Here is a 17943-nt window from a genome sequence, read left to right as displayed (position 1 = left end):
ATTTTCCACCTCAATGATAATATGCATTACGGAACTGAGCTCTGACTAATTTAGTTTATCTTAGAAATATCAATATGTCCTATCTCGAAATAAATCGCATCAATTATAAAATTAATGTTTCATTTCGATCCTATTTTAGTATAACGTGTAAAGAAAAGGATACGGTAAGTTATGTAATAAATTCTGCGTTAGAAAGTATTTCTAAGTCTTAATGTAATAATAAAGTGTTTGCATAATACAATGTTGTCATGAAATATTCAAATTATTGCGAATTGCAGAGACATTTATTACTTACTTATCGTTTCATGGAAAGTAAGTCTGGCTACCTTGCTCTTGACACACTTACTTTTAATCATAAACTTTTATGACAATCCTACAGGAATTTACTTAAGAATAGGAAGAAGAATAAATGTTTAACATAGATTTGGCTTTCAATCTCTTTGTACATGCATGTATATTATAAATATCACAATGTAAGGAATGCTATAATATTAAGTTCAGAGTTCTTTAAGAGTTTAATAAAGTCGCAGCAGAGTAATATAAGATGTACATAAAGCATGATACATAGCACTTTGTTCAAACAAAACTTATGGTACATGCGCGACAGGATAGTGGCCATCATACACATGACACAATAATACGAACGGTGGACAAATGTCGCGCGACTCGCCACCGCTATAAATAACGTCGCGCGACAGTCGCGTGCGACACCCCGCGACAATTTGTTAGCGCTGACGCGGGCTTCCGGCCCCGTGTGGACGTGCCTCTTTTAAACCTTTGGCCTTCCGGTAAATAAATTAGGTAGGAAAGGTGGAATTTTATATTATGTCTGTCATTTTGTAAATATGCGTTAAACGGGAAAAAATTAAAAAGGGCTAGGATAAACTAAATATGATACTATGTAACGTTGTCGCTACAAATGTAACGGAATGGTCTGAAGTACGTTCAAGATACCTATAGGTAAGTAATATTGTCACAAGATTTGCTAAGGATTGTGAATGGAAAATAATATATTTCCCGATAGCAACAGGTGCTGTAAATAGGTGTGACATAATTAATGAGTCATCGAGTTGGCTAGCACTGATGCAAGCAACTAATTTGTTAAGGTTTGAACTTAGCCTAAAGACATACCATTTATTATAAGTTATGGTTAAATTTTAAGATTTATTAATAGTGGTTTTCTAAGGAGCTTATGCGTGAGGCGGACTCTATAAAGCTATTTATATATAAATCAATCATGGCGTTCTAATCTAATGTCAAAAAATGCTTAATTATTATTAATTAATTTAGTAATGTCACTTTTAAAATCTTGTTAAATATTGCCATGACTCTATATTATTTACCTATAATTACTTATATTTAGAGAAGATCACGAGTCATCTGTTATATTGAATAAAGAGCAGGATAATTTTGTGTGATGAATCTTTTTTCGTTACGTTAGCTTTTAGAAGTACCAACCTAATTCTATATTTTAAGTGTAGGTATAAAAAACTTCCATTCAAAAATACTTAAAAACAAAATTGGTCGTATTAGTGGCGACTATAGGAAACCGGTCGGCATAAGCTTAATGCTATTAGACAAGTATGAGACCATATAAGTAGGTGATCTTTTTTACAATATCCGACAATTTAATTTAAAAAGCACGATACTTCCCGTGCAGTTTTTTTGCAAACTTGTATACGAGAGGAAACGATATGAATCTGTGAAAGACAGTTCCTGACAATATATGTATCTACAGTCTAGTATATCTACCTATACAGTAATTGATTGGAGACATTATATAGACTTACGTTCGGGTTCATAACATTATAATAATAATTCATAGTGTGATTTTCTAACGTTACAGAAACACAATTGTTGGTCAAATGATATAGCATCATCATCAACTACATAAGTAGTATAAAACAAAGTCGCTTTTTCTGTCCCTATGTAACTTTGTATGCTTTATCTTTAAAACTACGCAACGGATTTTGATGCGGTTTTTTTAAATAGATAGAGTGATCCAAGAGGTAGGTTTTAGTAGGTATACAATTTATTAGGTTTTAGACAAAGTGGGTGAAGCCGCGGGCGGTAAGCTAAGTAAGTAAACTACAAAACACCATTTTTTAGCTCTAGGTTATACCTAGAGCTAAAGGACATAAATCATCGGAAATTCTGCGTTAGACCTACATCCACATAAGTAAAACATTAAATAAACGTATCATCAGATATAAAGTAAACTTATAAATCTGCGAGAATTACACTTTAAGAGCTTTTACTTACTCGGATACTTATAGATACACCAATACATATCGAACTGAGCATTCATACATCTATGACCATCCAAACAACATTTGAACAGTTTTAGCAACATTATGGCTGGTTCACACTTTGATTAGTGCGAGTGCAGGTGATGAGTAGTACTACGTGTGGACAGCGACTGTTTAGTGCGAGTGTTTAGTAGGCTGTGTAGTAAAGTGAATAGAAGCGTGTTCTATTTTTTTGCGAGTGGACTGCGAGTAGCCACGTCCCGCGCGCCCTCCCTTCCCCCTCACTCGCAGTGTGCCTGCCTAAACACGTCTGGACACGAGTGTTTAGTGTTTAGTGTTTAGCGTAGTGTGTAGCGTCGCGAATTGCACCATTGACCTGCACTCCCACTAATCACCTGCACTCGCAGTTGAATTGGACACTACTCGCACTACACACCTGCACTCGCACTAATCACCTGCACTCGCACTAATCAAAGTGTGAACCAGCCTTTATTAGAAGATGAGAAAGCGCCCAGTAGCAGAGGTGGGTGTGTCCAGCGTCCAGGAGTCACGTGCGCCTATATATAGCCGCCAATGATCGACAGCTGCTGGCCTTCTTGATTGGCGTTCTGCCACTGGTATTCCAACACTATAGTGATATTGAAAATATGGGTTACTTTGTAGTGTATGTGTATAGGATAGAGTAAACGATGTTTGACCGAACCCAGATTTTAGAGATGGTCATTGTCAGACTCTAGAGGATAGTTTGATTCAGTTATGCGCGAGTCTATATTCTATGGTTATGCGTAATATTTAGTAATATAGGTAGGTATTTTCAAAATATAGAGATGGAAGTTCAAGCTTTTATATATGTATATCAACAACTTACTTCATCGTTTTATAATTTATTGGCATATATATTGAGTTAGTAGATAGATATACAATATTTTAATCTCACTGTATAAGTCAGGTTAAATTGTATAAAATATCTTCTAATATATAAAAATCAATGCCACTTTTCGTTGTAATTCCATAACTCGAGAACGGCTGAACCGATTTCGATAATTCTTTTTTTATTATATTCCTTGAAGTACGAGGATGGTTCTTATGTAGAGAAAACGTTAATATGTACCACGGGCGAAGCCGGGGCGGACCGCTAGTAAATGATAAAGATATTAAAGCAAATGCCATGTGTCAGTTGTGAGACAAGGGAAAGATGCGTCTGATTTCTGTTGCACTGATCAATTGTAATAGAACCAAAAGAGCCAAGAGACCAAGATATTTGAAGCCGTTAATATAATTGAACACAAGATTATAGGATTGCTTTTATGCTAAATTTGTTAATTTTAACCTAGAATAACGTAGATAAAATCTAGGAGAAGTAAACATCGCAAAGAATAAGGTAAAGAAAGCTTAAGGAACAGTAAAAAATATAATTTACCGCATGTGATTTGTCAATCAATAGTTATCCCATGCCTATAAAAGCAATCAAATATTTTCCTTCTCAAACAAGAAAACTCACACAATTAGTGGTCACTCGTAACCATAAAATAAACATCGACATTAATGAAAATATTCCAAAAGCAAATAAACCAAGACTAAGGCAGGTCAAAGTATTAATTTGACGGATCCCGCTTGGCCGGGGCCAGCAGGTGTCCTCAAATGGTAGTGATAAATAGACGCCACGAGCATCGAACCCGGGTCTTCACGGCTAATAACTAAGGGTAATCGGGATCATGGAGTTTCGATATGGGATGATTGCCTTTTGGTTCTTTTTGAGATAGAGCAAGTGGAATTGGAGTTATAATAAATGAAAGATAGGTCAGAGCAATCATTGTTTAAACAAAGGCAATTTAGGAAGTTTTCTTTGCTACATTCTTGTTGCGTTTAGATATATTTTACCAGCAAAGAATCTACGTCAATAGAAACAAAGTAAGTAGATAAAATTAAAAAAAGCTACCTAAATAAATTTAAATTTATAGAAACTATCAATATTAATTATTATTAATAAATAAAAAATGGGATTTATAGTAGCAATGTTGTTATTTCAATAAAAATATACCTTCATTAAAGACAGGCTAATGATATAATTAGTATAAATGTGTATTAACATATAATTTACCTCTTAATTGGACCAAAGATGACTAATCAGAAGTACACAATTTTATTTTATTTTCTGATAAACAAAATAAAGTCAGATAATTAAATCATGATATCCATTAGCACCGAGGAAGCACTGTTAAGCCTACTCAAACAACATTTCCGCCATTCGCGACCTTAAGTCTGCCAGTTGACATCCTTCAATATTCTAATTTCGTTATCTCCATTGATAATGAGTTCTTGATCAATGGTATAAAAGTCAACATTTTTAATTCGAAAATGCCTTTAATTTTATGAGAACATTCATTATATAGTGTGAATTGAACAAAAAATCAAACAGCACACGCATTTTCGAAGTTAAGTGTTGATATAATTAATCATCCATAATATCACGACGTAGATGAAAAGTATTAACAGAATATAAACTCATTCAGCGCAGTTATTAAAAATATCGTCACATATGAAACTAGTAATAAGCTAGATTTAGCTCTATAGGAAGCATAAGTAAGCCACGTCTAATTATCTATAATATAGGTGTTTACGACCTACCGTCACTTTATTTTATATTTTTTGTTCACGCGAATTGTAATATGCATTGTCATTGTGTCATCTTAGCGTCTGAGTATTGAACACATCTAATATTAAAATTTGTGTTGTTATTAATATAAACCTGTGCTAAAGAAAGTAATGTGTTACTTAAATTATTGCTCATGTGTATTGTGGCATCTTAACGTTTGTCGAAGGAATTAAACTCAAAGCGATACCAAATGGGAGTTTTTATTCATGGTCCTTACGATTGCCGGATATAAGATATAAGATATAATATATATAACGATACTGGAGAATACTGGCTTTGGAGTTACGACAATATCGAAGTAAGTATTGGTGGATTACGACAAATAATACGTGACATCGAGTTGGGTGTTCTATCATCGTGTTTCGTGTCTTCACATCTGCACCTGGAGGTTATTTTGTGTATAAGTGCTGTGAGTGAGTAAATAAGTGGACAAACCGTGAGTACATTCGAGATAATATCGTAATAATTGGACTTTAATATATTGGGACTTTAAGTGTAAATCGTATATAAAACTTGCTAATTGCTATTACAAAATAAATTGATTTGTACTTTAAAGATTGATGTACCTAATGTGAACTTGTTAGATAATTCAAGGTTACGTGTTTAGCTGAATCTTAAAACAATTATAGTTAAATAACTATAAGTACCTACTTACTTAAGTATTATAATCTGTGAATAAGTAATTGTCACTTTATGAACATTGAATTTATAAATCTACTAGCGGTCCGCCCCGGCTTCGCCCGTGGTACATATTAACGTTTTCTCTACATAAGAACCATCCTCGTACTTCAAGGAATATAATAAAAAAAGAATTATCGAAATCGGTTCAGCCGTTCTCGAGTTATGGAATTACAACGAAAAGTGGCATTGATTTTTATATATTAGATTCCAGATTTTCTATAGTAAATATATTTGATTTATTAGATTACATATTTCAAATAGGTATTTCACGTTGAGATTTGTATTAAGTTTTTTATATATAAATTTTGTTTATTGTTAAAGATGGAATCTTATATTAAAGTGCAAAGCAATATATATGAACGAATTACAAAAGCTAGATCTAATTTTAAGAAATCGCCTAAAGAACGTTTATCGAATGATGCGTATTTATCGACAAGATTGGATGCGCTTGAGGAACTTTGGTCTCAGTTTTTGCAAACTCACACGCAAATTATTCAAGTTTCGGAAAGTGATAAGTTGAACGCTACTACTTATGTCAAAGCTGATACATATGGCAATTGTGAAGAACAATATATCGATTATAAGTATGAGTTGCGGGAAGCTCGAGCTAATTTAACTGTTAAATCAACCTATGTACATCATGCGGCAGATGGCAGCACCACAGCTACAGATTCGAATCAACAAGGTTTTAAATTACCAAAGATTGCTATCCCACATTTCTCCGGGAAATATACAGAATGGACGAGCTTTCGAGACCTGTTTTTGTCACTGGTACATAGTAACCCTACATTGGATGATGTTCAACGCTTACATTATTTAAAATGTCAACTCACTGGAGAAGCGGAACGGTTCTTGCGACACATACCAATAACTGCAGAAAATTATAAGTTATGTTGGAAACAGCTTGAGGATCGGTACAGCAACAAAAAGTATCTTGCCAATTGTATCTTAAAGAAATTTATGAATCAAAAAACTGTAACAACTGAATCGGCTACAGCGTTACGCGAATTATTAGATAATACTAATGAATGTATGTTTGCACTTAAAAATTTGTCAATAGATGTAAGTACGTGGGACACTATTGTTATTTATATTGTAAGTTTAAAATTAGATTCCGAGTCCCGTAAGCATTGGGAACTGCAAGGTAGTAAAAATTGTAATTTATTACCAACATATAAAGAATTTATAGAATTTTTAGAAATCCGTTCACGTTCATTAGAATTTATTGATCCTAAGGTAACTAAACAAAATAGTCAACAATATAGAACTAATGTTACTCCGAAAGCGTTTCATATTTCAAATTTAAAATGTATTTATTGTTCTGATGATCATCATTTGCGAAATTGTAAAAGTTTTTCAAGAGAAATGACTGATACTCGACGGAATTTTGTCCAATCACAAAATCTTTGTTTTAATTGTCTTGGTGCAGGTCACAATGTATATTCGTGTCCCCAGTCTTCCAGGTGTCGTATTTGCAAGAAGAAACATCATTCTTTACTACATCCCAAAAATGTATCGCTCCCGTCGGTGCCTCAAATGAGTGAGGCAGAACCAGATGCTAAGGAAGCGACAGCATCTACATCAACACAGGTAAAAAATATTAATAATATCAGAGCCTGCTTTTCGCGTTTCAGTGGACAAGTTTTACTTGCCACCGCATTAGTTAATGCCAGGTCACACACAGGCTCATTGATCACGTTAAGATGTCTCATTGATCAAGGATCACAGGCTTCATTTTTGACTGAAGCCGCTGTTCAACTTCTTGGGCTAAGAAAGATTCCACACAAAAGCTCCATTATTGGTTTGGGTAGTGACCACTCAAGTTCTGTTGCCTCTAAAGCGAGGGTAGAAATTGAGATTGAATCACGCCATTGCAACTTTAAAATTTGCGTCCAAGCTTTTGTGCTCAATAAGCTCACCTCAGTACTTCCGGAAAGGAATGCTGTTGTTAATCTTAGTCCTGAAGTATCTAAATTAGTTTTAGCAGATCCTTTCTTTGCAACACCAAATAAAATTGACATGCTCCTTGGAGCAGATGTTTATGGTCAGATTTTGCTTGAAGGTCTGATCAAGAATTCACCCAGTGAATTAATCGCGCAAAATACACAGCTGGGTTGGATTCTATCGGGTCCAATTCAATCCAGATCGAGCTCCAGCACTATTTGGTGCAATCATATTCATCAAAACGATGAATACGAACTTATGAAGAAGTTTTGGGAGCTTGAATCGGATCAATTTGCCTCTGATAAATCACTTCTTACAGAGGAGGAAATTAAATGTGAGAATATATACTCATCAACTACTAGGAGAGATAGTTCAGGACGCTATATAGTACATTTACCATTTCGAACCGATGATCCGAATTGCAAATATGGTAATTCAAAGGCTATTGCAATAAAACAATTTAATCGGCTTGAGAATAGGTTATTAAAAAATCCCAAGCTTAAGGCTGAGTATGCTGCTGTCATAGAAGAATATAAAAGGTTAGGTCACGTGGAAACTGTGCCATCACATGAAGAAGATTTGGCTGATGCTGTATACTTACCTCACCATGCAGTGATCCGAGAGGATAAGGATACTACCAAAGTCCGAGTTGTCTTCAACGCTTCTTGTCCAGGAACCAATGGCATCACATTGAATGACGAACTTATGGTAGGCCCATCACTACAACCTGACTTACGTCACATTATAATGCGTTGGCGTCAATATCCAATTTGTCTTGTCGCTGACATTATAAAAATGTACAGACAGGTGAAAATATCTGAATTACATACAAATTTTCAACGTTTTGTGTGGCGTGAAGATCCAGATCAAAGATTGCAGCATCTGCGCCTCTTACGAGTTACTTTTGGTACGGCTTTAGCACCTTATCTCGCTGTGAAATCATTACAGCAAGTTGCACACGACGATGGGTTGAAGTATCCGCTGGCTGCTGAAAGGGTACTTCGTGAATTTTATATGGACGATTTTATGTCGGGTTGTTTTTCTGTGGAAGAAGGTAAGCAAATTTATAAGGAAATAACACAACTTCTACAAGGAGGTGGATTTGTCTTGCAAAAATGGAGCAGCAATAGCGAAGAAATAATTAACGAAATTAACGAAGATGTTGAAGATCAAGCAGAAAACCTGAAACTAAAAATAGATGAAATCATGAAAATTTTAGGACTTACCTGGAACAGAAGAACCGATGAATTTGAATACGTAGTAAAACTTCCACAACTCTCTCCTCCTGTAACAAAAAGAAAAGTTATTTCAGAAATTTCTCGATTATTTGATCCTGTTGGTTGGCTTGCGCCAGTAATAATTTCAGCCAAAGTTTTTATACAGAAATTATGGCTCTCGGGAATTGAGTGGGATGTTGAACTTCCTCCACAATTACTGAAGGACTGGCTCAAGTATAGAAGTGAATTAGATACACTTACCAAATTTAGTATCCCACGCTGGATCAACATCAATCATGATGATAAAGTTCGCGAATTGCATGGCTTCTGCGATGCTTCAAATGTTGCATTTGCGGCAGTGGTGTACTTGCGAGTGGTTAACTCCATTGGGGAAGTTAATGTTGCATTAATTGCTTCCAAAACAAAGGTAGCGCCCATTAAACAAGTTTCGATTCCGAGATTGGAACTTTGTGGAGCTGTACTACTCACAAGACTGCTACTTGAAGTGTCTCAAGTCATGGGTATAGAGAAATCTTCTATTCATGCGTGGACTGACTCACAAATTGTGCTCGTTTGGCTTCAAGGACAACCTAGTCGTTGGAAAACCTTTGTCGCCAACCGTGTGTCGGAGATTATTACTTCGCTGGAACCGCAGCAATGGCAACACGTATCTACCAAGGATAATCCTGCAGATTGTGCATCGCGTGGCAGTACGCAATGGGATGTTCAACTCTGGAAGGAAGGGCCGAAGTGGCTGCAAGAAAAGGATATAAATTTTACAAGAGGTCGAATAGAAGATACAGATCTAGAAGAAAGAAAAATGAAAATTTGTTTAATTAATACTCACAGTGATGAAGCAGATCCCGAAGAAGAAATATACTCACGCTTTTCATCTTTGAGAAGACTGCTCCGCGTTACTGCACTCTGTAAAAGACTAATTAAAAGAATGAGAAAAAAGGAAGTAGAGGATCAGAAGGATTGGATAACAAGTTTTGAAATAAGAGAAAGTTTAAAAATATGTGTTAAAAGATGCCAAGAAAAACATTTCGGTGAAGAGCTTGCTGATTTAAGAAATAAAAAAGAAATAAATAAAAAAAGTAAACTTGTCTCACTCAATCCAATAGTTGACGAAGACGGTATCCTACGAGTAGGTGGCAGACTGCAGCAGGCGATCCTTAGTGATGAGAGAAAACATCCTATCATTCTTCCTCGTAAATCACAGTTTACAACTTTGATTATTGCGGATGCTCATGAGAGAACATTTCACGGCGGTCCCCAATTGATGCAAAATTATTTGCAATCAAAATACTGGATAATAGGTGCGAAGGATTTAATACGGCTGTGTGTTCGAAAATGTGTTCGTTGTGTACGATATACCGCTCGCATAAGACACCAGTTGATGGGACAAATACCGGTTGAAAGATCTACTGCTTGTCGACGTTTCTTAAGGAGTGGAGTAGATTATGCGGGACCTATTAATATAAGAACCTCTAAAGGCAGAGGTAATCGGTCATTCAAGGGATATATTTGCTTATTCATTTGTATGGCCACACGCGCTATCCATCTCGAAGCAGTAAGTGACCTTACAGCTCAGGGATTTCTAGCAGCGTTTAAGCGTTTTATAGCACGCCGTGGTCATTGCGCTGAAGTATGGAGCGATAATTGGACAAATTATGTGGGTGCAGCACGAGAACTCAAATCTTTATATGCTCATGAGAGGTCCAGTATAGTGAAGGAAATTGCAGATCAACTGGCTACAAATGGGACTGAATGGCATTTTATCCCTCCCCATTCCCCAAATTTTGGAGGACTATGGGAGGCAGGGGTAAAATCGACGAAACATCATTTAAGGCGCATTGTTGGGAATTCAACTTTGACATTTGAAGAAATGACAACATTACTTTGTCAAATAGAATCTTGTTTGAATTCTCGGCCTATTTCTAAAATTACTGAGAATCCAGACAATCCAATCCCACTGACACCAGGGCACTTTTTGGTGGGAGAACCTCTGGTTTTACCCCCTGATGTCAATTACGAAACATCTAATATCACAAATCTCAGACGGTGGCAAATGACTCAAAAAATGACACAAGATTTTTGGCGTCGTTGGTCAAATGAATATTTGACTCAGTTTTACCATCGTTATAAATGGAATAATATTTTTCCTGAATCTAAAATTGGAGATTTAGTAGTAGAGGATGATCTTCCACCTGGAATATGGTTCTATGGTATTATAGTTGAAAAACATCCCGGATTGGACGGAATTACGCGAGTTGTCAGTTTAAAATGTAAAAACAATGTAATTAAACGTCCTGTTTCTAAATTGTGTTTTTTGCCAGTTACCAACTAATGTTAATTTTTTTTCTGTTGTCTGTCTTAAGCCTCATAACATGTTCGTATTAGTAATTTCTTACTAGTTAAGTAAGTATGTGGTAATATTTTATTTTGTATTTTTGTTTTTGATGTTAAATTCGCTAAGATGTTCGTTATTATTTACGTTTTGTATGGTTAGTTGTATTAAGGAAAATTTTGAAAATTTGTCCTTGGTGGGCTGTATGTTTACGACCTACCGTCACTTTATTTTATATTTTTTGTTCACGCGAATTGTAATATGCATTGTCATTGTGTCATCTTAGCGTCTGAGTATTGAACACATCTAATATTAAAATTTGTGTTGTTATTAATATAAACCTGTGCTAAAGAAAGTAATGTGTTACTTAAATTATTGCTCATGTGTATTGTGGCATCTTAACGTTTGTCGAAGGAATTAAACTCAAAGCGATACCAAATGGGAGTTTCTATTCAATAGGTATGATCTATAAGTAACTTGTGAGAGAACAGTATCGATACGATAGTTTGTATTACTTGCGAAATTAGTTCTAAAATATACACAGGATTTTCAAATAGAAATTCAAATTAAAAAAGTGTATAGCTTCATTAGAAGTCGCACAGAGTTGCGAGTACGTTCCCGGTGGAATTGTAACAACGTGGAGCCATTTGAATTGCAATAATTGTGTTACAACACGACAAGTAATCAATATTTTCTTAGAGAAATCTGAGCTGGAATGCCACCTTATATGGTACACGTTGTAAAATGTTAAATATCTCAGCAATTATCTCACATGACTCCAGCGTCCGTAATCTCTAATGAAAGAATTTCGGATGCTCAAACTATTTATTGAGTTGAGCAATACCGTAATTTATTACTCGAATATCACGGGAACACAAACGAAACGGTAACCTCAACTGCGGCGAGTTTTATTCGCGTAAAAATATAAACGGCATTGCATTACGCAACGGCGGACTTAATGCTTCAGTAAATGCTCACATTTCAAACACTTTACGTACTCGAGCAATAATTTATGTCAACGAGATTCTTAATCTGTGGCTATAAAATGACAGTCTAAAATTCGTCGTGAAAGAAGGTCGTATGGTCGTGAGGTCGGCGCGGGCGCGTGTGCGTCGGCCGCGCAACTCACACTCAGCCGGCAGCCATAGATCCCATGCGACTTAGTCGCTGCGCGCACCGCGCTACACTGCTTGTAGGCGACACTAGCTTCTAATGCTTCTGACACATATCAATACATAATATTATTCGTCACAGAATTAAAGGTGTTAGGTAACTAAGCTATGGTGTGAGCTAAAAATAAAAAAGCGTTGTACTTAAGTTGAATTGAAAAAAAAGTGTTTAAAAATATTAATTTCAAGAACTTTATCACTGATTGTTATTAAATATAAACGATAACTAAGGTTTTCAATCAGTAGGTGATAAAATAAAACAAGAATAAAAATTGCTATTTATTTATTCAACAATAATATTTTATGACAAGATTCATTTTTAACATTAAACTATTAATTAATATTTTGTTATATCCTAGTGAAAGAACTTTTATTGAAGATTGTGCCACCTCTTATTATTTAATTCCCGCGTCTTTCGCCAATAAAATTAATAAAATCTTATTGGCGAAAGACGCGGGTTCAAATCCTGCCTTGTGATTCTATTCTATAACCCATTGAGCCCCCAGCGGCCCCATCGGTCCACGACACAATAGATTTTCTATTGTGTCTGTGATCTGGGGGCTGAGTTATTAAAATAACCTTTATTCTATCAAATCCATTCAAGTCATTAGTAATTAATGCATCAGTGACATTAACGAACAATTACACAAAATACAGAATAAGACTAGGTATAAAACGGCAACTTGTGGGCAATGTGTTGAGTCGGCTGTGGGTTGCGTGGTGCGCGCCGGCCGAGTGCGACTCGCGCCAAACTGGTAAAGCGGCTCTTGCGCAACGCGGAGACTACAGTTGGTTTCCAATTTTATGTTGACCGGTTTCAAAGTTGTCTTAGCCTTCTAATTTCGGCTCGCTTAGATTGGAAAATACGTCGAACGACAGGTGAGATCCGTTTTCACCAGTGCGACATAACATATTTCACGATATTAATTAATACCCCGATGGAGCTCGAATCGTGGATTCGGCTCGTTAAGATACCACAAACGAAACGTCATATAAATCTTTAAGCGCATGTGTGGTTTATTACATTTCACTGTTATGTAAATATCTTCTAAGCTCCGCATTATTTTCACTTTTACTCTTCACGATTTTATTCGCCACCGTGTTGGACTTGTGTTGGATGATGATTCTCTCTTATGTTTTAACGAACTTGTGACTTTGTTATCAAAGTTCTTTGAATTTCTAAAACTTAGAGATTAGCTGTCTTTTCATTATGAATAAGACGAAGATACGAGATACGATAGATAGATAGATAGATAGATACGATTGACTCTTGTCATATTAGATGTGTGGTCTTTTTCTGTTACTGAATGTTGTTTTGATACTGGATTACACAAATAGGCAAATGCTAACATTAGAGCTACTCTCTGTCTGCGTTTCTACATCTCAACATACATTATGCACACACAGCTCTAGTACGCTCTAGTACACCCATAAAGTACAATCGGCGGTTCAAAGAATAGATTCCCCTTATCTAGATCTCGTGTAGTGTATCAGGATAAACAAGTAAGCTGATTCAGGGCTGGTGTTCGGATTGACGGGAGCGGTGGATGTCGCGCGACGTGGGCGCGTGTACAAATACAGTCTGCGGGAGATCACGCACAAATCAACGCGCTCTGACGCGCCCTGGACCCCTGGTGGCTGGACAGGGCTGAGGCTGCTGCTTTTCGTTATGTTATCTACACTAATATTATAAAGCTGAAGAGTTTGTTTGTTTGAACGCGCTAATCTCAGGAACTGCTGGACCGATTTCAAAATTATTTCAGTGTTAGATAGCCCATTTATCGAAGAAGGCTATATATATAATCACGCTAAGACCAACAAGAGCGGAGCAATGCGTATAAAACCGCAGGGCACAGCTAGTATTAGATATAGGGAAAGATAGTCCTTGTGGGATGTTTGGGATGGTATGGTTCTTAATTATTTTGATAAGCGTGATGCTTGATCATTGATGTGTCTATTGAATAGGAGCTTGCAACACAACAATATGAAAATCAGAATTTTAGTTTTATTACAAATTGATTGAAAACGCATAAATAATTATTTTAAAACAACAATAACTGATGATTAAATAATTGATCCAATTCATGAATTAAAAATGAAAAGAAATATAATAGATAATAACAGCAAAGAAGTTTACTTTAATAAGAACTGTGTAGTCACCTTTTTTAATAAATTTCCATGAGCCGACAAAACAAAGATCCTTGATCCCAGCGCGCAGCCCTGGAGCACCCCCCGTCGCGGTGACAGCGCCAACATCTCTCACCTCCGAGGCTCGGTAATGAACGGTATAAATGTGCCATTTGGTACCGAACCCTCTCGCCTGTCTGCGCCCTGTACCTGCACGGAACGAACATTCCTATAATTATTTCAAACTGGTCAGTTATTTTCATATTCGACTGCGTAGTGATTTAAAGATTGTTGGCATTTCTAAACAACAGTGTACTAAGGCACTTTTCTAATTATTTGACGATGATATAAATAAACTCACTTCACATTAACGAGTAACAACACGTCACATAAATAACACATAAAATGGTTTTAAAGTCGTGTATAAAACTAATTACAATTTGGCTCAGTCTACAGGGTCACTACTTAATTTTATGCAACGCAAAAATATCGTGAAAATTAAATTCATGACTCAAGGTGTTAAAAATTCTAAAAATGTTAATGCATCAAAACGTTACGAGCTGTAAAACCGCAGATTGTTTTATATAAACAATAAAAACAGCACTATTATTTTAAATATCTGTCGTACAGCAAAAAACGGAATATCGCTGTAAAATTATAGTTAAATACATCCTCCAGATAATTCTATAAACTGCTAAATTTAATCGGCCATTAACTCGCACGAAGATTGTCCTTAAAGGACTTTCCTAAAGGGCTGTGACAGGATTATTATATTATTAGGATCGTTTTAGTAATGATAGGGCCGGACACATCGCCGGGAGGGACTAATCGTGGTAACAAAAAATGCGTCCACTTTGTTGTAATTCAACCGACAGTCCTCTCGTGTGCACTCACCACATGTTCAGCTACAATAGGCATGAATATTACTTATATCAAGGTAATTTATTAATGTATTATGTATTTATTTCGTTTAATTATTTGATTATTTTAACAGTTTATCGTATTTTAGCTTATTTGTTTAAATATGCATCACATAAAGTACAATTAAAAGTTATAGTAGGGACAATTTTGAAGATGTAGGTAAATAATTAATCAGATGATGATCAAACGGTAATCATTAAAAGAAAAGCAAACTCCACAAGAGCCATAAGCCGTTAAACATGCAAGACACAGTAACCAATTAAAACCATTTCATATGATGACAATACAAAAGGAATAAAAGTGGAAATAATTCAAAGGGCACAAGCGAACACAGAAACAGAGGTTGGGAGACAATAGTGTCGGCAAAAAATACCGACAGCGTCCCTCGAGGAATTTGGAAACGAAATTCGCAGATCGCATTTTGCGAATACTCTCGCGTGTTACTGCATTATTATTTAGTTGGGATTTAAAAAAATGGTCGCTTTTTTTGGGGGCGCGTGCGCCGCGCATAATTGGCGAGACGAGCGCGTAGGAGCGCGCGCTTGCCGTGCCTTGTGTTGATATCTAAACCTAGTGACGGATGACGGGACTGGACTCCATTCTAATGTAATTTCGTCCAACAACTTAGCTAACAAAAAAGTATTTAGAAGGAAATTGAAATATGAATCTTTTCTGCTTTCTGAATCTCTTTATGTAATTGTATGTCTAACATGCTTGTTAATTGTTTTTAGAGCTTTATAATGATAACATGAATATTCATTTTAATGTATTCTCAATCACATCACTAACATTAGTAAATGTCCGTCATCGTCACAAGTCATAAAAACTTACCTCAGTTCTCACGGTGCACGGTCTCACCAGACATCGCAAGAAATGTGAATTTACTGTCTGTTTTTTGTATTTATGGTCTTATTAACGTTTCTAACATGATACGCTGTTATACAATAAAGCATGAAAACCACGTAAGCCAAAACCAGAACTGTACTCATCATGATGGTATCGAGTTAAATGTAACGATTTTTATTAATCAAATGTTTGTGAAATGCAGTTACCAAAAGCTATAAATGGTTGCAGGTAAGAAAAGGGGCAAGTTTCCTTCCTGCGGTCGAATGTGGCTGCGAGCTATGCTCGACCGTCGCGTCATTCCTTTTGCCAAAAAGCAATTTGGAACGTCCAATATGATAGGAATACCGTTGCGTAGCCTTCGGGTATCGGGAACGAATAACCTTGGATCGTATCGAAACTCTGCACCGAGACACCGGAGAGTTCGTCCGTCAAATGTCATTCCGCGAACAATGGATAGACTCCGCAAAAATGGTACGCATGTCAGACAGACCTAACAATGGATCGAAAAAACAAACAATCGAATAGAAATCGAAAACAGAGCCAATTCGAATGCGACGGAACGGGATTTTGGAAATCCGGTTTTGGATGTCTCCAGAGGCTCCTCCATTGTCGACGTGTCACTCGCGGGGACAAAACACGGATCGATATAAAAACCTATCGAGATCCAATTTGAATGCTAGTTTTGTGTAGATATTATTGTCGTGGAGGTGAAAGCGCATCTCGGAGAGGTTCATGTGATTGTAGGATCACATTGTGGGTTCAGTTTTATTGAAAATACCTTTTTTACAAGCTTAATGTGCGTAGTATTTCTAAATACTTTATTTCAATTTCATTCCATTATCATGTAAATATAATCAACACATATTGTTAGATATGATTGCGATAAAAATGAGTCATAAATCGTAACAACGCTTTTAATTGTGCATTTAATTCGATTTTAATACGATTCTTATTAAGCAGTATTATGCACATTTGCATCAGTTATCAGGTTTAAAATCAGACTATTCAGTTATAGCATTGCAATTAAACTTGCGTCGTCATACATTGAATATATTGGTATTTTATTTAGCTGTTCCTACCAATATAATGTGTACTTCAGGTAATATTGTACTCATTGTAGTCCCCGCGTGTAGCGGGTCACAAGCCAGAGGTGACGGTGATCCCGTGACGTCATCTACCATTGTTATTTCGACAAAGAACAAGTCACCTACAAAGCGCTATGGTCACACTGATTTACATTTAACATTGAATTAATATTTTTTGCCACATTTTAATTGGTAATTAGAATTTTTAACTATTATTAAGGATTTTCAAGACTTGAAGCCGTAGAAACTGCATGCGTTCTAAACTGGGTTTTTCAATATTTATAACGCTTATAATTATAAATGAAAAGTGGTAAATACAGTTAAAATAACAATCATCAATAACATCTTAATAGAGCCATTGTTTGAAAAATAATTCTAATCGAAAAAGAATGTTCACACACATTACTAATCTGTTGCTATCATAAATCGTGATATCTGCAAATATTATACACAACTTTTATTCCATAAAGCAAACAAAAAACTTCTATAAAAACGCTCCACTAAAGCGATCTTGCAAAAAATTTCTTTGGTGAGGTGAGAAAATCCGCTAATTAGCACGTTGGCAACTAATCGCTCGATGGGTGGCGCCATTGTTCCTGCTCTGCTTTTGGTTTCAAACTATAATTACCTTTCATTCAATATTTTTTCACAAAAAGTAGGTACCTATACAAATATGGGCAGGCAATCTTTTCAAAACA

The 17943-nt window shown here is 36.0% G+C and overlaps 1 protein-coding gene across 1 annotated transcript; it reads left to right on the top strand.

Moving 5' to 3' along the window:
- Positions 1–5907: 5907 nt before the first annotated feature.
- Positions 5908–17414, top strand: LOC123692730. Its single transcript, XM_045637504.1, has 3 exons — positions 5908–6616; positions 7016–10249; positions 17260–17414. The coding sequence occupies exons 1-3, from the start codon at positions 5908–5910 to the stop codon at positions 17412–17414; spliced, it is 4098 nt and encodes a 1365-aa protein (XP_045493460.1).
- The last annotated feature ends 529 nt before the right edge of the window (positions 17415–17943 follow it).

This window comes from Colias croceus, chromosome 6 (genome assembly GCF_905220415.1).
Source record: "Colias croceus chromosome 6, ilColCroc2.1".
In the NCBI taxonomy this organism is placed as follows: Eukaryota; Metazoa; Arthropoda; class Insecta; order Lepidoptera; family Pieridae; genus Colias; species Colias croceus.
The sequence above is the reverse complement of the archived record's forward strand: the minus strand, read 5'-3'. Positions and strand labels throughout refer to the sequence as shown.

What these genes read in the sequence shown, in the direction of transcription:
- LOC123692730 (XM_045637504.1), top strand. Translation starts at nt 5,908, where the DNA reads ATGGAATCTTATATTAAAGTGCAAAGCAATATATATGAACGAATTACA. An exon ending in ATTAGATAATACTAATGAAT is followed by an intron (nt 6,617 to 7,015) that starts GTATGTTTGCAC and finishes GTCTTGGTGCAG; the next exon opens with GTCACAATGTATATTCGTGT. An exon ending in AAGAACCTCTAAAGGCAGAG is followed by an intron (nt 10,250 to 17,259) that starts GTAATCGGTCAT and finishes TGTGTACTTCAG; the next exon opens with GTAATATTGTACTCATTGTA.